This window comes from Psittacula echo, assembly GCF_963264785.1.
Source record: "Psittacula echo genome assembly, chromosome: Z".
Classification (NCBI taxonomy): domain Eukaryota; kingdom Metazoa; phylum Chordata; class Aves; order Psittaciformes; family Psittacidae; genus Psittacula; species Psittacula echo.
Window position 1 is genome coordinate 86915114 of NC_137742.1, and position 18784 is coordinate 86933897.

General features: G+C 37.1%; 1 protein-coding gene across 1 annotated transcript in view; it reads left to right on the forward strand.

Annotated features, from left to right (window-relative positions):
• ESRP2 (epithelial splicing regulatory protein 2) overlaps nt 1-18583 on the forward strand; it is a 43800-nt gene extending 25217 nt beyond the window's left edge. Inside the window, exons 7-15 of the mRNA XM_080636601.1 lie at nt 471-581; nt 1430-1562; nt 1759-1801; nt 2306-2607; nt 4342-4563; nt 5790-5976; nt 7200-7392; nt 8384-8561; nt 17526-18583. Of these exons, the coding sequence (XP_080492727.1) occupies nt 471-581; nt 1430-1562; nt 1759-1801; nt 2306-2607; nt 4342-4563; nt 5790-5976; nt 7200-7392; nt 8384-8561; nt 17526-17615 (1459 nt within the window). The 3' untranslated portion in view covers nt 17616-18583. The remainder of the gene's footprint in view (nt 1-470; nt 582-1429; nt 1563-1758; nt 1802-2305; nt 2608-4341; nt 4564-5789; nt 5977-7199; nt 7393-8383; nt 8562-17525) is intronic.
• The last annotated feature ends 201 nt before the right edge of the window (nt 18584-18784 follow it).

Consider the following 18784-nt stretch of genomic DNA (forward strand, 5'->3'; position numbering starts at 1 on the left):
TCTGAAGAGTGATCTAATATGCTTTGTATTGCATGTTGGATTTAGGGAGAGAAGAAACAGACTAGTTCTTTGAGAATGGAACATCTTAAGCATAAATAATACATGTTCTATGTGTTCATAATTAGGAGTGCCTTTATAATAATCTATGATTTATTATTTGATTTTTCCAAATAAGATTAATCCAGTTCCTTATTATTTCATTTTGAGATAGTCTTCCTACTTTTTTTTTTTTTTTTTTTTTTTTAAGAAACTGCAATGTGCTGACAATGTGGCATATCTTAGGCATTCTGTATATAAAAGAATTACCCCAGTTATCTTTTCTTTCTTTATGAAAATGATTAACAGAATTAGAAGAGTCTTAACAGCAAATACACAGATTAGCAAGCTAAATTACTAACAAATTGAAATCTGCTAAATTAAGGAAAACCTAGATTAAAGCTTACTTTGACTTTTTTCTCCTTTCTGTGCAGTAGTAAATCTGAAACGGTGAACAGTGAGACAGTAATACGTGCCAGGGGTTTGCCATGGCAGTCTTCAGACCAAGATATTGCTCGGTTTTTCAAAGGACTCAACATTGCCAAGTAAGATAATAAGAACTTGTCTTGCTTTATCACTTTGTCTTTATAGTAAGCTTTTTTAGTATTTGTTTAACACACATCCCCCACTAGAGCCCTCACTTCTATCTTTCCCCAGCAAGGCCCCTTCACAAACCAATGGTCATGATAACTGAACAGGTTTAACAGCCTTAGGTGTGCAAGAAAGAGTTATGAGTCAAGTGGACAAGAAAAGAGACTTATTAGTTGAAAACCAAAATCCTTTCATTTTTTTGCTTGTACTGAAAGGGAGAAACTTCTACTGCAATAATTAAGGTAGAGTCCAAGATGTAAAAGAAGATTGAATTTGGTGTCAACTCTTCGATACTTGCTATATTTCCTAAACAGGCTGGATTCAGAAACATTCAAGTGCTGTTCGGAAGAAATTTTCATATGACTGATGTGTGTACACCTTTCTCTGTGTGTGTGTATTTATATTTATATGTTATATAGAGAGAGTGAGTTTAATTTAGCATACCTGTCAATTAATATATATTCCAGTTTCTTAACACTGAGAGAGCCTATTTTTCTTCTATCTAGAGGTATAAGGAAATTCAAATCTGCATTTATGAGATGATAGGAGGGTCCTGCAAATTTACATCTGCATGGAAGCTGAGAAAGTGATGAACAGCATGAGATCCAGGATCTCACTGAAGGGGATTCTGCAGTATAATTGTGTTACATTAAAAATGAAATTAAATCATGTGTAGTAGCGTTTTCTTTTGTAATCTTTAAACTCCATGTCAAAATCTGATTTCCCTACTATTCTTACACAATTTTTATTAAATGTATTAAAAATTCAGACTAAGTTTATTTTTGTTGGCTTTACCTTCCAGAGGTGGTGTGGCTCTTTGTCTGAATGCTCAAGGAAGGAGAAATGGGGAGGCATTAGTTCGATTTGTCAATTCTGAGCAGAGAGATCTTGCACTGGAAAGACATAAGCATCACATGGGTAGCAGATACATTGAGGTAAGAAGCAGTGACCTGAAATAAATCTCTGGGGAGCAAACTGGATATTTTAGACTACAGTTTTAAATGAGAAAAAACTGCACTTGCATTTTGGTACTTTGGGCAAAATAGAATTCTCTGACATGTGGAAGAGTGTGTTTTGGAGTTGAATGCTGTAATTTTTCTGTGAGTTTTTTAAAATCTCTTTCTCTTTAAGGTTTACAAAGCAACTGGGGAAGAATTCTTAAAAATTGCAGGAGGTAAGTGATGCTGGAGTTCAGTGTGATTACTTAAGTTCATAGGAGTATAGTACTAGTTATGGGGTTTTTTTTATTATTTTTCCCCCCCTTGGCTGAGGACACAAGTAGATAATAAAGTAGCTTTCCCTGTTTTGCCTTCCAAGAATACTTGACCGTGTCAAGTTCTTGTTCCACATGGTTGAATTTGAGTTGTGAGCATTTGAGCTGTGATGTTCACAGCCGGATCTTGCTGTTAGGGAGGAACATGAGCCTTTGCAGTAGAAGCATCTGTGTGTCTTGTGTAAGTTCACACTCACCCCATCTTTGTTCCAATTTCATTAAAATATGAGATACATTCAGGGTAAGGGATTTTCATTTCAAAATAGATTGCTGGATGTTAGTATTGTCTCAGGCCTTCTGTGGGTTTGTTGCTAGCTATTCATCTCCTGTTTTTTTCTCCTTAATGCTTTGCTGCTTCTGCAGCCTATGGAATTGACTGAGCATATGTTGTTATCTTTCTACCAGGCACCTCCAATGAAGTGGCCCAGTTCTTATCTAAGGAGAATCAAGTTATCATCCGGATGAGAGGCCTTCCCTTCACTGCTACTCAGGAGGATGTCTTAGGGTTCCTGGGGCCAGAGTGTCCAGTCACAGGAGGGAAAGAGGGACTTCTCTTTGTTAAATACCCAGATGGCAGGCCCACAGGAGATGCATTTGTGTTATTTTCCTGTGAAGAATATGCACAGAATGCACTTAAAAAGCACAAAGAAATACTTGGAAAACGTTACATTGAACTTTTCAGGAGCACGGCGGCAGAAGTCCAACAGGTTGTAGCTATTGGCAGTGAGACTTGAAACTTAACAGTTAGAGCTTTTCTTCTAACACTTGAACGTAAATACGTTGTAGACAACCATGAAAGTCTATTACATTAAGGATGTCAAGTTCTAGAAAGGGCAGTATGTGCTTCCTGATTGCTGTGGAAAATTACACAGCATTGTTCTTGGGTTTTGCTGTTTGCTTTTTTACTGCCACTTTTTTTGTGTGGGTTTTTTTTTTTTTAAGATCCCTCAGATTCTGAAGTAAAAACGATGGGATAGTTTTCTTCTACTTCTTCAAGGTTGACTGAAATTACACAAATAATTCTAAAAACATACTAGATTGATAGCACTGTAGTAATGCTTCTCGAAAATCTGCAGTGTTGTCTTTAAATTCTCATCTCTATACAGAATTTCTAACATTAAATTCAAATCTGGATGCATTAAATCAGCTTTTCCTCCAACTGCTTTGTTGGTAACAAAGACTTACCAGGATGTATCTGACTTTTGGTGAAAGGAAGTGAAATACCTGTTTTACTAAGATAATATATTTCACTTTTGTCCTTCACCAGTTCCTGTCATCACCTTCTTAAACTGGTACAACCATTTTGTATTGGCATCAGCAACTCAAGCCTGTGAAAACCATCCCATGATGCATTTTTCTGCCACAGTGACCAAGTCTGCTCTCATTGTTGTTATGAAGACCAGGATAAAGCTTCTATTCTACCATTACTTCTTCCTCTATGACAGTTTTGGTTTGGTTTGTTTTTTTTTTTTTTTCTCCTGCTTAAGCAAGAGATGATTTTTAGGGAATTGCAGGCTCCTTGTTTGAGTAATTACAAGGGGTAAAGCCAGCTCCCAGCTATTTAGTGTTAATACAAAGTAATTACAATAGTCTATTTGCAAATAAGAGAGACAATTTCTGGCCTGAAATGTGCTACAAGTAAATTCCTGAAAAAAGGCTTCTGTTGAGACAGCCTCCCTAGACTGAATCAGTACTGACAAAAGTAAACCTCTTGTTTAGTATCTCTTTCAAAAGAGTGAAATCTCTTTTCTTTATTTTTGGTAATCCTTAAATAATGATTTTCAGCATTACATCCCAACAGCATGTTATGTTCCCTTTGTCATTTGGGAGTGAGTCAAGAGAAAATAAAATGTTGAGATCAAGGTCTCCTATAGTTCTTTATCCCTGTTTTTAAATACTAATTTTTTCCTCCCTACCTCAGACTTGGACATGAGCACTCAAGTTAAAAAAACCAAGCACTCTCACTAACTGGTCAAGTTTTATTAATTAATTAGAGCCACTGTTTTTACTTGTTAGTTATTTAAGGTCTCAGTTCATCTAGAATGACTGGTTTTAATTTACCCTAATTTAAGTAAGAACTGCATGTGACAATACTGGTTTATTAGAACAAATATGATTTTCAGATGTTCTTTTTTGGGGTATTCTAAAATGAAATGTAATCTGCTTTTAACTTATTATTAGAGATTAGAAAGGTCTGTTATTAGGGTTTAGCAAATTAAATTTCTTAGACTTCCCCTCTCCCCTTCTGATTTTGAAACTAGATGCCCAAAAGGAAACAATCAGAAATCATTTGGTTTGAGAAGGTTTGGTTTTATTTTGGTTTTTTTCCCTCTGATGTTGGAAGTAGATTTAATTAAATATGTGAAACAGTATTGTGAGAATTGATTTGTATTCAACAAGATGATGTGTTAATCTCTATCTATGTGCTTTTTTGCCAACAGGTACTTAATCGATATATGTCAACACCTCTTATTCCCACTCTCCCAACTCCCATCATTCCTGTCATACCCTCCCCATACACCATTCCCACTGGTAGCATACGTGACTGTGTTCGGCTCAGAGGTCTTCCCTACACTGCTGGCATCGATGACATCCTGGAATTCATGGGAGACGCCACAGGGGATATCAAGCCCCATGGAATTCACATGGTCTTCAATCAACAGGTAACAAGATTTTACACAGGAGGGCTAACTTTCCTGTTACTGAACAGGGCTAGTAGTCAGGATAGCTTACCTGTTACTGGTTGTGCTTTGTCTTCTGTAACCTTGAGAAAATACTGTTGTTTGTGACTTTTCCTCATTTCTCTTCCACTTTTACATACACGCTTTTCTTCCTATATATATGCATCAGATTGGGGAGGATGAAGTTGGTTCTTTAAGAATAGCTTTATCCTGGAGGCTGTCTTAAATAGTCCCTTGCATTTCAGGCAAGTGCAGGTAATACACAAGACAGAGGTGTCTTTGATAGCATAGCTGCTCTGTCAGGTTCATGGTTTCTGCTCAGTGGTAGCTGTGGGAAAATGAAGTTTCCTAACTTCTAACTTGATTAGACACTTATCAGGCTTTAAAGAAAATTGATAATGTAAAATTGTGCTTTGGATATATTTTAATGACATAATCACAGGGATAGTTTTCCCTGTTGTCTTTTATTAAAAATAAGTTCCATTAGTCACAGAAATATTGAGGTACTAAAGAAAATAAATGAGAGATTTGCTGTATTTGTTTTGCTTTTTGTTAACGTTTTAAGTATTTTACATATACAGCAATGTCTGTCAGGTCACAGAAAATCAGACCTGAAAATCAGTTTCTGATGTAGTTACGGACCTTGCTAAGTCATGTCTGGAGCTTTATATTTTTGTACTATCACCTACAAAGCAGTTACAGGGAAGACAAAGCCAGACTCTTCCTACAGCTTACAGAATAAGAGACAGTGTTTATAACCTGCATCAAGGAAAACTCCAATTAGGTGAAAAGGAAAGAAAATAAAATTATCATAAATAGAAGTTATTTAGGTACTAGAACAGGTTCCCAGAGATACTCTGGAATCTTAGCCTCCGGAGATGTCTAGATTTCAAATGTAGAAGGCCATGAGTGGCCTGATGTAACTTGAAAGTTAGCCCTACTTTGAACATCTTTTGAACTAGAGGCCTCCAAACTTTGTCTCTGTGCTAAATTACTCTCTCCCTGCAGAAGGTGGAAGTAGAGTTGTGTTAACTGGCTGATTATATGAGTCTTGCCTTTCCGCTCCTAAAAATAATTGTTGAGTTATTAGTGGTTGGTGCCAGATGACAAAGAACAATACAGATTTTCAGTAAACATTTGATCTCTGTTCTTTCTGCATTTCTTGTGTCCTGGCTGTTTTAATAACAGATTATTTCCCCATCCCATAGGGACGACCATCAGGTGATGCTTTTATCCAAATGAAATCTGCTGATAAAGCCTATATGGTAGCTCAAAAATGTCACAAAAAAGTGATGAAGGACCGTTATGTGGAAGTATTCCAGTGTTCAGGAGAGGAGATGAACTTTGTTTTAATGGGAGGCACTTTAAATCGTAGTGGCTTATCCCCACCGCCATGTAAGTTACCATGTAAGTCTCCAATTCTTCTGCTCTTTGCTGCTAAAGGCTGATATGTGGTAGGTGCTGAAGCTTTGTGGCCTTTCACCTTTTGACTTGGGTTTTGCCGTGATCAATAATCATCCATCTGTGTACATGCTGAGGTTGAAATTGTTCTCTTTGGTCAATAATGGGACTGATCAGAGGAGTTTTTATTTTATTTTCAGTGATGAGTAGGGGGCAGTAAGGCCTTGCCAGTGAAATTGTTGCACACTTTGCTTTTTGTGGGTGTACTGTTCTTCTGAGCTCTGCAGTAGACTTGCCTGTAGTGTAACCTACTTGGAATTAAAGAGATTATTAAAATGGGGAGAAATTCTAGATTCTAGCTGCCGATGAGTGCTCTTGCTGTCTTGCCTTAGAGTATTCAGAAGGTACTCTTTGGGCTTACTTTTGAAGGAAAGCACCCACTGAGATGGTACACTAACAGACCATAGTGGTGAAGTTGGATTGATTTTTTTTTTATATTTTTTATTTTTTTATCTAAGATTACAGTGAGCCTTATTGTGGCACTATAATGGAACTTTACTGTACTATTCTAATTAATTTCAATACCAAATAACAAAGCAGATATCAACATGTATTTGCAAAATAGTAAAAAACTGCTGAATATAGTATATATAAGAATTTGATTGCACACCAAGCCAAACTTAATATTTTGACACAAATGGGGTATTTGTTCATGAAAATGCATTAGACTAGTGATCTAGTGGGGTATTATTTTTTCCATTTGCTAGATCCCAAAAACTACTTTTTGAAGTTGCAAGAGGCTTACACACAAGGATGGATGCCCATGTGTAGCTAATCTTACGGTACTTTTGTCCCACAGAGTACAACTTCTGTTAAAAAGAACAGAGGATGTGTTGGTGTGCACGCCTGCTTTCTGTATGCACATGGCTTTATGCTTTCTTCTAATAACTCTGCAGTTCCCTACTTTCCATTTACATATGGACAAGGTTGTTCAGCTCCAGGGTGTTGTGAACTCTTAGGAATTGCTTATTTTGAATGTCCCCATTGTCATTCATGATGATGTAGCAGGGGTCTCCAGGGGAGAGGCTATAGAGCAGTCTTTGCACAAGTGTTCACACCCAGATGGTATTAATCACATTGGGATGAATAACTCCTTTCATATTGCAGAGATCTCTGTTCTGATCCTTTTTTGTTGCTCTGTCCTCGTTTGTGTTTAGGTCTCTCTCCACCAGCCTATGCTGCTTTCCAGGCAGCAGCTGTGATCCCAGCAGAGGCAGCGATTTATCAGCCACAAGCCCTTTTGCCAGCCACCAGGACTCCCCAAGCCTCAGCAGCTGCTCCTCAAACTGTTACCTACTACCCAGCTCAGGCTGCTCAGCTTTACATGAATTACACTACTTACTATCCCAGGTAACCCCTAGACTTAGCTGCTTCTTCTCACATTTCATCTCAGTGGAGCAGGCAATGTGTGTGGTCACCTGTGAACAGCTCTTAAACTTGTTTTTCTGGTGTAGATAGTCCTGGGAACTTGACGTTTGTCAACAGAGGCAGTAGCCATTTTGCCTGATTCTCTGTGGCCTTGTAATAAGTTTGACTTTTCTGTAGGTTCTGTTTGAGTTTCATGATAATGTTGGTCTAATATTTAACCATGTTTTTGGCACCGGGGCAATGTCATCAAGGTGGTTCTATTTCTTGGACAGATGAGAGGCTGTGTCAATACATGTCTCTACCGTCAAGTTTGTTCTTGTACTTAAAATACTGTTTCCATACTGGAAGACTCATCATAGGTGTGTACTAGGTTTGATTTCTTATATCAGTGACACCAAAGAACACTTTACATGTGTAAGCAGAGCAGAAGATCTCCCCTTTCTCCCTACCCACAGATGGTATCAACATTGCTCACTGAAGTCTGGAAGTAGCTTGCTCATTGATAGCTCTTAGGCTTCTGACATTTACTAGCCCAAGCATCTGGCAAATTGCTAGGAGGGCCCTGACCAGAGTTGCTGCTTTGTTCAATGGTTTGTGGCTCAGAAGTCCCAGTTTTGCGCCCTTGTCTCCTTTTTATACTATGACTTTCTCTCTTTTCCCCACTTTCTTTTTCCTCATGGTTTTATGAACAAGCTTAGAACAAATCACCAGCAGCTACCATTTTTCTTCTCCCCTGTGAACTAACAAATGCCACTCTTTGCCTTCAACTACAAATGTTAGCTATGTTCCTTTCCCTCTCTTATCTGAAAATAAATTATCAGATGCTGAAGAGAAATTTTGAAAGTCCACATCAGGGCTGCTAGGATTACTGTGGGTTTTGGGCTTATTTAAATTTTCATTTTCATCTTTGCCTATTTCAAGTGATAAAACCAGGTTTTAGTTTTCATAACTATTTTGCCTCTTTCTCTTTCAGTCCTCCAGTATCCCCCACCACAGTGGGGTATCTTACAGCTCCTCCAGGAGCTGTAGCTGCTGCTGCCACTGCCACCCACACTCCGATTCTGCCCCAGCCTGGAGCATTAGTCCGTATGCAGGGCTTGCCATATAATACAGGAATAAAGGAGATACTCAGTTTCTTCCAGGGGTACCAGGTCAGTATGCAGCCCCTCTCCTTGGTATGGTATTTGGACCCCCGAATGACAATCAGTGGGGATCAAACTGAGCAAGTGGGTGTTGTTGGAAACTACTGAATAAGTGTGAAAGGTCAATGTTGTATATTTAACAGGCAGACCGACGTCTAATACACAATTTGCCTTATTTCTTATGTAATAAACATATACTAATTTGACAGCAGTAATTTGGTGTCTAAGGGTTAGGGCTTGAGCTTAGAGAGGCAGAAGGCACAAAGCCCCAGAGTGAGTGAGGCTGTCAGAGGAAAGTGGGGGTTGCCAAGAGCTTTCAGTTCTGGCCTATTTTTGGTGAAAGACCTATGCAGGGGCAGTGTTTGACCTTCAATACTTGGGTGTTAAAGCCTACTGGGGGCAAACTTTCAGTACAAAAGGCTGTGGCATATGTGTGGTGACTTGTTTGCAAAAGGAGAGGGACAGACACCTCTGTCAGACACTCTTTCAAGGACTAATTATTTAGGTTACAGGCAGGAACATTTTCCATTAAGACTGCATTACATTGAAACCTAAAGGAAAACTGTATTCATCAGACCATTTTCTACTGATAGTAAATGTTCTGTGTGCTGTAGGTAACTTCAGTCACTATGTGCTGATTCAGTGCTCTGTCAGTGAGCAAACACATAGAAACTTGAGGAACATTTAAAACAAAACAAATAAAAAAAAAAAAAAAAAAGCAAGAAAGCAGAGCACCATGTACAAATGTTTTTTTCCAGCAGCACTTGTTTAAATTCATGGAATGGGTCCTTCCATGTCTTCTGCCTTTTTTCTCAGAGGATATTGTTACCTATACCTTTGTTTTGTCATCACATATTTGCTAAAAGGGAAGATAATTGAATATGGTTATATTTTGGTGAGTGTTTAATTTCTGTACATAAGAGCAGTTGCACAAATAGCAGAAATACCCTGTTGGTACTACTGCTGAAGCCCTGACTTAACATGGTGGGTCTCAAATGACCTATTCAAGGGATGTGTGTGGAAAAAAAGACTATTTTTGCATGTTTGTCCTTCAGAATTCTGTAAGTTGTGTAACAGTGATATTGCTAAAGCCTAAGATGCAGATGAGTTCTTTTTAATGCATGGCAGGAGTTACTGTGAAACATTCAGGCATGATATGTCTTTTCTTTAAGATTCTTACTGAACAAAGTCTTTAATTAGTAGAGCAAGATGTCTGCTATGTAAATGAAGGTAGATTGAGAACCAATGATTAGACATGCATGTTTGAGTTTTGGAAGATGCAGTGCTCTGCCTGTTATGGCTTCTTTTCAAATGGTACATTTGTATTTGAATATAGTTTCACATACTTGGTTTTTCAGTGGAAAATTTTGAAAGTTAGCTTATGAAAAGTGCGTTGAATTTTGATAGTAATTAAAAAGAAACAAAATGTTGTATTTCAGAGCTTTTTCTTCAACGGATACTTCCGGAGCTCAAACCAAATGCAATTTACGTGTGGCTTTCATTGTTTCCAGCCAAACAGTAGTAATCATTCATCTGTTGCTTAGCCATTGATATTTTACTTTTTGGTTTTGTCTTGTTTTAACTTACTGGGCATTTTGGTGGATGAATGGTGGTTGTATTAAAACCTAAAGTGGAGAAGCCTATTTTCTGAATTGAAATTCAGCCAGAACTGTAAGTGCAGCATTGAAAAATGTGACCTGAATCTGCCCTTGCATGGAACAGTTCAGTGACAATGTCTAGTAGCTCTATCTTCTATTAGATCTTCAGTTTGGTGAATGTGGACTTTGGGTCTTGTGCTGAGTTTTCCATTTTCCTTGTTTCTGCTTTTGGAGAGCAGTTCACAGTGTTTGTATTGCACCATTCAGTGTTTCAAATGAATGGAAATTTTGCTACAAGGTGGAAACTATATACTTCTGCTGCAACCTCTTGTCATCATCATTTACTGTTATTACATTGGTCACCTCTTTGATTTCTTTAGAAGATGTTGTCCAAATGAGATCGGGTTCAGTATCTTAGAAAGGAGCCAAGGAATTATTTTCCATTGTTCTTGGAATCCCGCATGTGGTAATACTAGTTTTATACTCGCTCATTCCTTTAGGGGAGAAAAAGGTGGTGACTTACTATACTGGGGCAATATTATGGCTCTGGAGCAATAGCTGATTTTTTTTTTTTATTTTTTTTTTTCCCTTCCTATCTCATCACATAATTTTTTCATTTTCTTTTGCTGCCAAGGATTTATTGCATGATGCTCCTGCTCGTTTGTAAAGTGAGCTCCTAGTAATCATGAGTGTTTTGGGCATGGTTTTAATCTCTGTATAACTAATTGATGTTGGTATTCAGTGGGCTTCAATGTTGGTATTCTGGGAACCAGATTGGAGATGCTGAGATCGAAGGGTGATTTTTGTCTTTCTGTGTACTTGTCTGGAAGGAACAGGTTTGAAGTTTCAATTCTTGCTTTATTCTCTTCTGTTTTCTTCCTTCAGTCTTGATGGGCTTATTGCATGTATGCACATGTTGCTACTCAGAGTGAAAGCACCTTTCATACCAGACCTGCCTCTTAAGAGATAGACTTCGCTTATCATGGGCTTCAAAAAGCTGGTCTCAACATCAGTACATGCTTCTTATAAATAATATAAAAATCTGTAGATCAGCATTTTAATTTTCATATAATTGTATCAAACCTCTTGTTTAGTGGTTCAGCAGTTTGATTTCTTCTTGTAGTTCTGCTTTCTTATTTTTATTGTTGAGAATTCCTTCCAGCTTGCATGTGTTTACTGTATCTTGCATTAAACAATCTTGAAAAACCTGTGAGGAATTTTAATAGTAAATCTTGGAGATGTTAATTTTTCCCATCATCTTCCTGTATAGTATCGTACTGTAATCTTCAAAACAGCTAATATTAGTACACTGATTCAGTTAGTAATTCATGTTAAACTGCTTTTTAGTTGTACTGTAATGCAATAGGGCTATTGATTTGACTCCAATCTTATACCGGATACATAGATAAAAGATACTTAACAACAAACCCAAAACCACCACAACAACAAACCCATCATACAGTTTGGATAGCACAGTGGGATGACAGTCATAGCTCTGACAGGTACTGAGTACAAGTGACTCAGCATTATGGGCATTATGTTAAAGTAAGGGATTTGTGGATGCTTACAGGAAACTTCCATTATAATTAAAAAAAAAAAAAAAAAAAAAAGTGATTGTGAAGAGACCCTTCTAGAATTAAGAAAAATAATTAATATTTCAGATCCTATGGGGAAAAGTTTGAGGAAGAATTGGTGCAAAAATAGTAATTACGTGCAACACACTGCTCTGCTACTTTGGGCCATCACTCTACAGATGTAGGAACAATGAGAGAAATTAAATAAGGATCAGGTGTAGCTGAGTGATGGATTTACATGTAGTTGTTTGTACAAATCAGAATGAAATGCTTTGCTAAAATGTCATTCTCTTTATTGACAGGCTAAATCCTCCATGGATTTTACTTTTCAACCTTTAGATGAATCAATGAGAAATGTTTCTAGTCTCCAAAGAATGAGCTGATTTTATTTTTTTTTTCTCTTTTTTTACTGATTATGAGAATGCAGATTTATTGCCAACACTGACAGAGTTGGTATTCTGACAACTGTTAGGTTTATGTACAAGTAGGTGCCATGGTCTTAGCTGACCAAAAGCTAATTCACAGCTGTCATCTTAGCTAGCATTCAGCATGCATTTAGTAATAGTAGGCTACTTTTTTGGAGTTTGGCATGTAAGGTGAACTCATGTCTGCCTAAAAAAGTCTGTGTGGATTAGTTCTTAGAAAGCAGACTTCCTATTTAGGTAAGTTGTGTGTAATTATGGTAGTGCTTCAACTAGTAAAAAAATAAACTAGGAGAAGACTAAGATTTAGGGGCAATGCTCATCATCTGAGCATTACTTAAAGCCTCCTGAATGTGCTCAAAAATCTAGGATGGAAATGAAGGGACTTCTTTGTGTACATGTTTGTGTTTTTTTGTAGGTGGAGTTTAAAATACTGTTCCTTAAACCTGTACTGGGCTTAGGTGCTTTTTATCTGCAGCTAAAAAGAGCTTTTGCAATATATTAATCCTCCAAGTCTTCAGAAACCCAGAATTCAAGGCTTATTGTTGACGGGGAAAAAGGGTGGCTTGTGCTTAAAAGAGTAATAAGGAAGTGAAGGGGAGTGGATGGATGGCTTAATTCCAAAGGCATTAGCAACATTTCTCTTGTATCAGGACAGCAGGCTTCATTGTTACTTAGTTTTTAGGGATTAGGGTTTTTTTGGTTTTTTCCAAATTGCATGCTTGAACAAAGAAGTATTCTGTTTCCTATGGGTTCCTTTTGAAATCTGACCCTTCATAGTCTGAAAGGGATACCCCATGTCTGTATGCCAGCTCCGGGCATTGCACATTCTGACTAAGGAAGGGAAAGAGAATGTGGTAGAGGATGAATGCCCACTCACTGGTATTTGAAGTCATTTGGCAATATAGATGTTATTATATGCTCTTACCATGCACTTGTAATAGAGTATCTGTTTTGTTTGCTTTATTGCTAAATTTATCTCCCACCTGGGAATGTTACTTGTGTAGTGAAAGCATCTGTGGAACTGAGTGTAGTAAATTAATGGTTACTGTTTCTTCTGTTGCCTTCCACGCTTGAAGCAAGAGACTAAGTGGCACCACCTTCAAGCTGTATTTTTGGGAACAGGTATTACATATTTCACTGTCTGTTCCACAGAGCATTCAGGTGGTGGCCAGTGCTTGTATCAGCATGCTTGGGGTGCAAGCGATAATGGCAAAGCCACGTTAGGTTGTTTCTCCTCACTCTTGTGCCAAAGGTTAGCTACCTGGTCATTAGGTCAGATTCTGTGTTGCACGCTTACAGTATCTAAACTTTTTTCCAAAGTCTGAGAAATCGATTTCTTCTCTTAGGAACAGAGTTTATTGGTAGTTTGGGTTAGAATTGCAACTACAATCCTGAAAATGCCATTTTGCCTGTGATGTTTTCCCTTCCAAGGGTGATGGAGATATATATATATATACACATAAAATTATTTTTTCTTTTTAGCTTTCAGCCTTCTCTTCCCTCCCTCTATTTTTTTCCCCATTTGTGTCACATCTAAATATACTTTCTTAGTTTAATTTTGGTTTTAGCAATAGATTTTTTATTTTTTTTTTTTTTTTACCCTAGGTTGCTTTGCATATGCCTTTTCAGACTGATCCTTGAATGCTTACTCTAGGAGATACAGAAATGAAATGGAAATCAGTGTCTTTCTGTTTGGTGTCCTGTTTAAATCTGTGTACAGTCTGTGAGGGACAAAGACAGTCCCATATTCCTTTCAACATAGCAGGTAGTACTGAAAGAAATAGCATGGACGAAGAAGAAAACAACAGCTATAAGGAGAGTGTAGTATACTAACTTTTTTTTTTTTTTTAACCAGTCTGTCTCTGATTCCTATTATCTTTTTCTTTCTTTTTTTTTCTTTTTTTTTTTTTTTTAGTTTGTTGTTGGTTTTTTTTTTTTGTTTTGGTTGGTTTGTTTGCTTTGTTTTGTTTTTTTGTTTGGTTGGTTGGTTTTGGGTTTTTTTGTTTGTTTTTTTTTTTTTTACAAAACTATGGTTTTGCGGTGTAGTAAGCATAGCAGATGGTCTACCTAAGAGATGCTACTATACTGGATACAGTCATAAATGTTCATCTCCTTTAGGAGAGGGAAGTAGTGTTATTTAAGATATATCTGTCAGTTATTATCATATGTTATTGAATATTATAGACTATATTACAACATAATTTAATATACATGAGTATCTCTGCCATTTCAAATGTTTATATCTAGAAAGATATTTACCTTATGCTTGTAAGGTAAAGTGATGATTCTGTAAAGTACCAACGTGTCCTTTGGGAAGCAATATTTTGCCTTTGTCTTCAGCTATGAAATTCTCCATTGTCACAGGGAGATAACTGAAGAAGAATGCAGGGAACATAAAGCGCCATTCTTCACTATTTGATGGAATCTCTGTTCCATTCAGCTGGGGTTTTTTTCCCCCCATATATATATATGTGTGTATACATATATACATATATGTGTGTATACATATATATATGTCTATACATATATATATATATATGGATATTCTTCCTGTCATCTTTCAGTCTGTTGTAGAGCTAATCACTGACCCCAGACTTTTACTTAGTAACTGTTTGCAAAGGTTTGCTACTATCTCCTAATTCTGATTCTAAATGCCAATCTTATCCCATACCTAGTTTCCAACTTTCTTGGATCCTACTTCCCAACTCTGATCACTGGAAGAAGCCATTATAGCATATGCTGAGAACCATATCTTAATGGCCTTCACTGTGCAGCTGACTTTTCTGATGAAGCTCTCAATTTGAATGGTATTTTGTGTGATCTTCCTTACTAGACTAAGCAAGACTATTTCATGGCTACTCAAAGTTAAAAGAAATTGCTTTGTCTGAATTTACTTCTGCCTTCTTCTTCAGTCATTCTAGGAAATAGGTTCCCCCTTTTTATCATCTAGATTACTATATTTTAATGCTACTGTTGACATACCGAGAGTAAGAGGAAACCCCTGGGTGAGGAAGAATAATAGAAACTTCTAGGTTGGAATGGAAGTCGAACTCCTCTCAAGAGCTGTGAGCTCACAAGGAGGAGGGAAGAATGCAGCAGCTCTGAGGAAAGAGGCTGTGTTTCTGTTCAGAGAAGAAAGGAAGATGGGAATGAGATGATAGTGGGGTAGGAAGAAGGTAGTGGATGCACTAACATTGAGGTCTGCTTTAATCTTATTCCACTTTAAGGGCAACTATTGCAGTATTTGGTAACATTTTACTAGCTATTTGTGTGATAAAGTGTAGGTATTTGAATATACAATGTGGAGTTTTATATTATCTCAGTATTGTCATACTTGGATGGGAAACAAACTACAGGATTCTAGCTTAGTGAACTTCCAGCTGATTATACTGGGCCTATTGCATTGGAGGTGAAGCTAGCAAAACTGTATTTCTATTCTGAGCAATGAGCTTACAGGTTTACCTTTGGCTGTACACTTTGTCCTGCACAGTTGGATGTTTTGTTTTGTTCTCATTGGTTTCTGAAATGCAGACAGAATCAGAAGTATTCATGATTACGTACTTCTTAAGGCATGTTAGGGTAGTTTCCATTTCATACACAGAGAACAAGAATTCTCCCACCTTATTTTCTAGCTTGGTTTGCAGTACTACTTTCCAAAATCTGTATGTTTAAAGAACTTACTCTTCCACAATTTCTGTTTCATTTAACTGCAGTCTTTTACCTTTCTTGTGTCTAGAAGTTGCTTCTGTTGCTGGGTATTTTGATTTTTTTTTCCTTTCTTCTTTCCTTCCTTTCTACATTGTTTGTGTATTTCAAGTACAACCTTTTAAATACTGTCCCTCACATAGATCTTTGCCTACTCTACTTCTACTGATAATCTAAAGTATGTACTATCTTGAGACATTCCTTCCAAAGAGTAAACTTACATTTTGTAGATTTGTTTCAAGGGCAGGTCTGGGAACTGATAAATCTAATATTTGCACGGTCTGGTTGCCCTGGCAGAGGCTATCTAGAAGGTACTTCTTATATTTGTCTTTTACTTAATGGCATGGGTCTAGATGTGAAGGTGGCTAGAATTCAGTAGTAAAATTCTGGGAGGTTCTTTTCTTTTATGTTCTCTGGGCTCTTGGTTATTGTCTCTGTGGAAGGTGTATACTGTGACGGTTGGTATTTTTTCTTTTCAACTTCACTTTGGATGGATACAATGTGTTCTGTATGCCAGAATATAATACCTTTTTCTTCCTAAACTGGCAGGAGACTCTGTATTACAGAAATAGAAAAGAAAGACAGCATAGTATGTCTACATTGTGTGCATTTGTCAGTCCTCTAAAATGCTAGTCTGGGAGAGACAGGAAACTTCTTGCCACTGAAATGATATTCAGTAACTTGTATCAGGCTAAATATTTGTCTTCTGGATTACAGGAGCCACTCCAGTAGTCTTTGTACCATGTGCAAGAATGCTCAGTCCCTTTCCAGGATATGTAATTTGGAAAGATTACGAGATAGATACAAAACAATGTTTCATATTCCCCAAGATCTATTTTATGGCTATAGATTTCATATTTGTACCAGACCCTGCAGTATACATTATTACTGTTCAGATTTAAGATCTCAAATATTTCCTAGATCTGATCCACAAGTGGGATTTTTGTTTTAATTTACTGATGTGATTGTACTTTGCAGTCACTATATCTTAATATTCTGCTACAAATCTATCACAACACAGTTACACTGTATAGTTCATTTCTTTTTCCTACATTAGTATAAATGCTATTTTATCTTAAAGTGTATTTATGCTGGGATTTTCTGTAAGTGTGCAGGTGTAGTCTATGTAATGCAAGTATTACATGCAGCTAGAGTGTTTATCACTCTTCCCTGGGAAAGCTGCAGTTTATTTCCATGACTGCATGAAAGATCTGAATGAGATCTGTAATGCCCCACTTCAGTTCCCACACTGGAAGGTGCTCATCTGTCCCAGTAAGACTTGTTACTGGAAGCATGGTTATGCAAACTTTAGAGTTTTGGTACTGATGCTTCTGTCTCATAAAGTAGAAGGGGAAAAAGGAGCACTTTGTGGTCTGACCTTTTTCCCTTCCTTGATAAGGAACAGTTCAAATACACAGTTTAGAATATTCCCCGTATGAATTTACTTTATATCTGTTTCTACAATCAGTAATTCCAGAAGTTTTTTATCTTGCATAAGCCAGACGGGTTTTTTATCTTGCATAAAAACAGTTATCTGTCAAATTCAATGTCTCCTGCCAGTTATTATAGATGATGTACTTAATTATGGTTGCAAATGATCATCTGTGTGGCTTGCTGTACCAGAACTATTCCTTCTCGTGCTGATTATCGTATATCACACTTGTACTGTAGTATGCTCCTGATGACTACAATGGCCTTATTCAGCTGAGTGATCAAGCAAGGAGTGTGTTACAAGCACCGAAAGAGTGGGTCTGTTTGTAACTCTTTGTAACTTCTGAAGAAGGTAAGATCATCTGGCAGAAGCTGCTTCTCCAGTGTTGAATGAGAAGGGAAAGAAGGGCTTAGTGGTAAAGTTCTTGTTTATGGCTTATTCTCCTTCTTAGCTTGCGTTGGGATTCTTGCTTTAATCTTTCTGCTTTTGTCCTGTTAAAAAATCAACTAACATAATAGGCCAATTGTGATCTGTGAGTGATGGGATAGTAGTGGTGGAGGTAGTGTGATTGCCTGGTTCTGAGTAGATGATGTGTTTAAATTTCCAAAAGGATTTCTTAGTCCTTGATTTGTATGTGAAGCTTTCAGTGCAATGTTTTATTTTTAGCATAGCAGATGATTTTTTTTTTTTTTTTTTTTTCCTGGATATGGCTACAAAGCACACACAAGTGTGTGTGTAAAAAGCCCCCAAACCTCTGACTTTCTTTCCTGTATCATATAGCTGTCTGTTTCTTGGTCTCTCTGATACAATGTAAACCATTACATTCTTTTTTTTTTTTAGGAGAAACTTCTTTGGTATAGTGTCTTTCTAATGCAACTGACTAAATTTGCTAATGGTAAATTTCCCTGCATTTTTGGTACTAACACATGATTTAAAAAAAAAATTCTAATATGAAAATTCTCAAAAGAAAATTTGGAGTTTGTGATGTGCAAGTACTATTGTATTCTACTCAAAATGCTACTGACCAGTTACTACTTTTTTTTCCTTAAAAAAACCCAAAACAACCCAAAAACAACCTGCTCCCCAAAAAAAGAAAAACACAAACAAAAACCAACAACAACCCAAAACAACAACAACAAAAAGCCACACAAAACTTTCAGTACAAAAAACAGCAATTGGATACTGGGCCTTGATAGAGTTATTTTCATATACTCATCATCACTTCTGTTGTTTTCAAATGAGTTGTTCTCTCATGATATGATTAGATCTGTTAGGGAGAAGCTACAGAGGCTGCATAATCTGATGGCATACAGAACACTTATTATCACTCTGAGATTTTCTATGTTTATGTGACCTTGGGCAATCTGTTTGGCTCTCTTGTTTTACTCAGAGTAACTGGAAAATAAATCAGCAGCATAGCAGGTTCTACGCTGCATGAAATGAAAACAATCTTTGACTAGAAAATAATTTATGGAGTAGCTCATCCTGAATTCTAAGC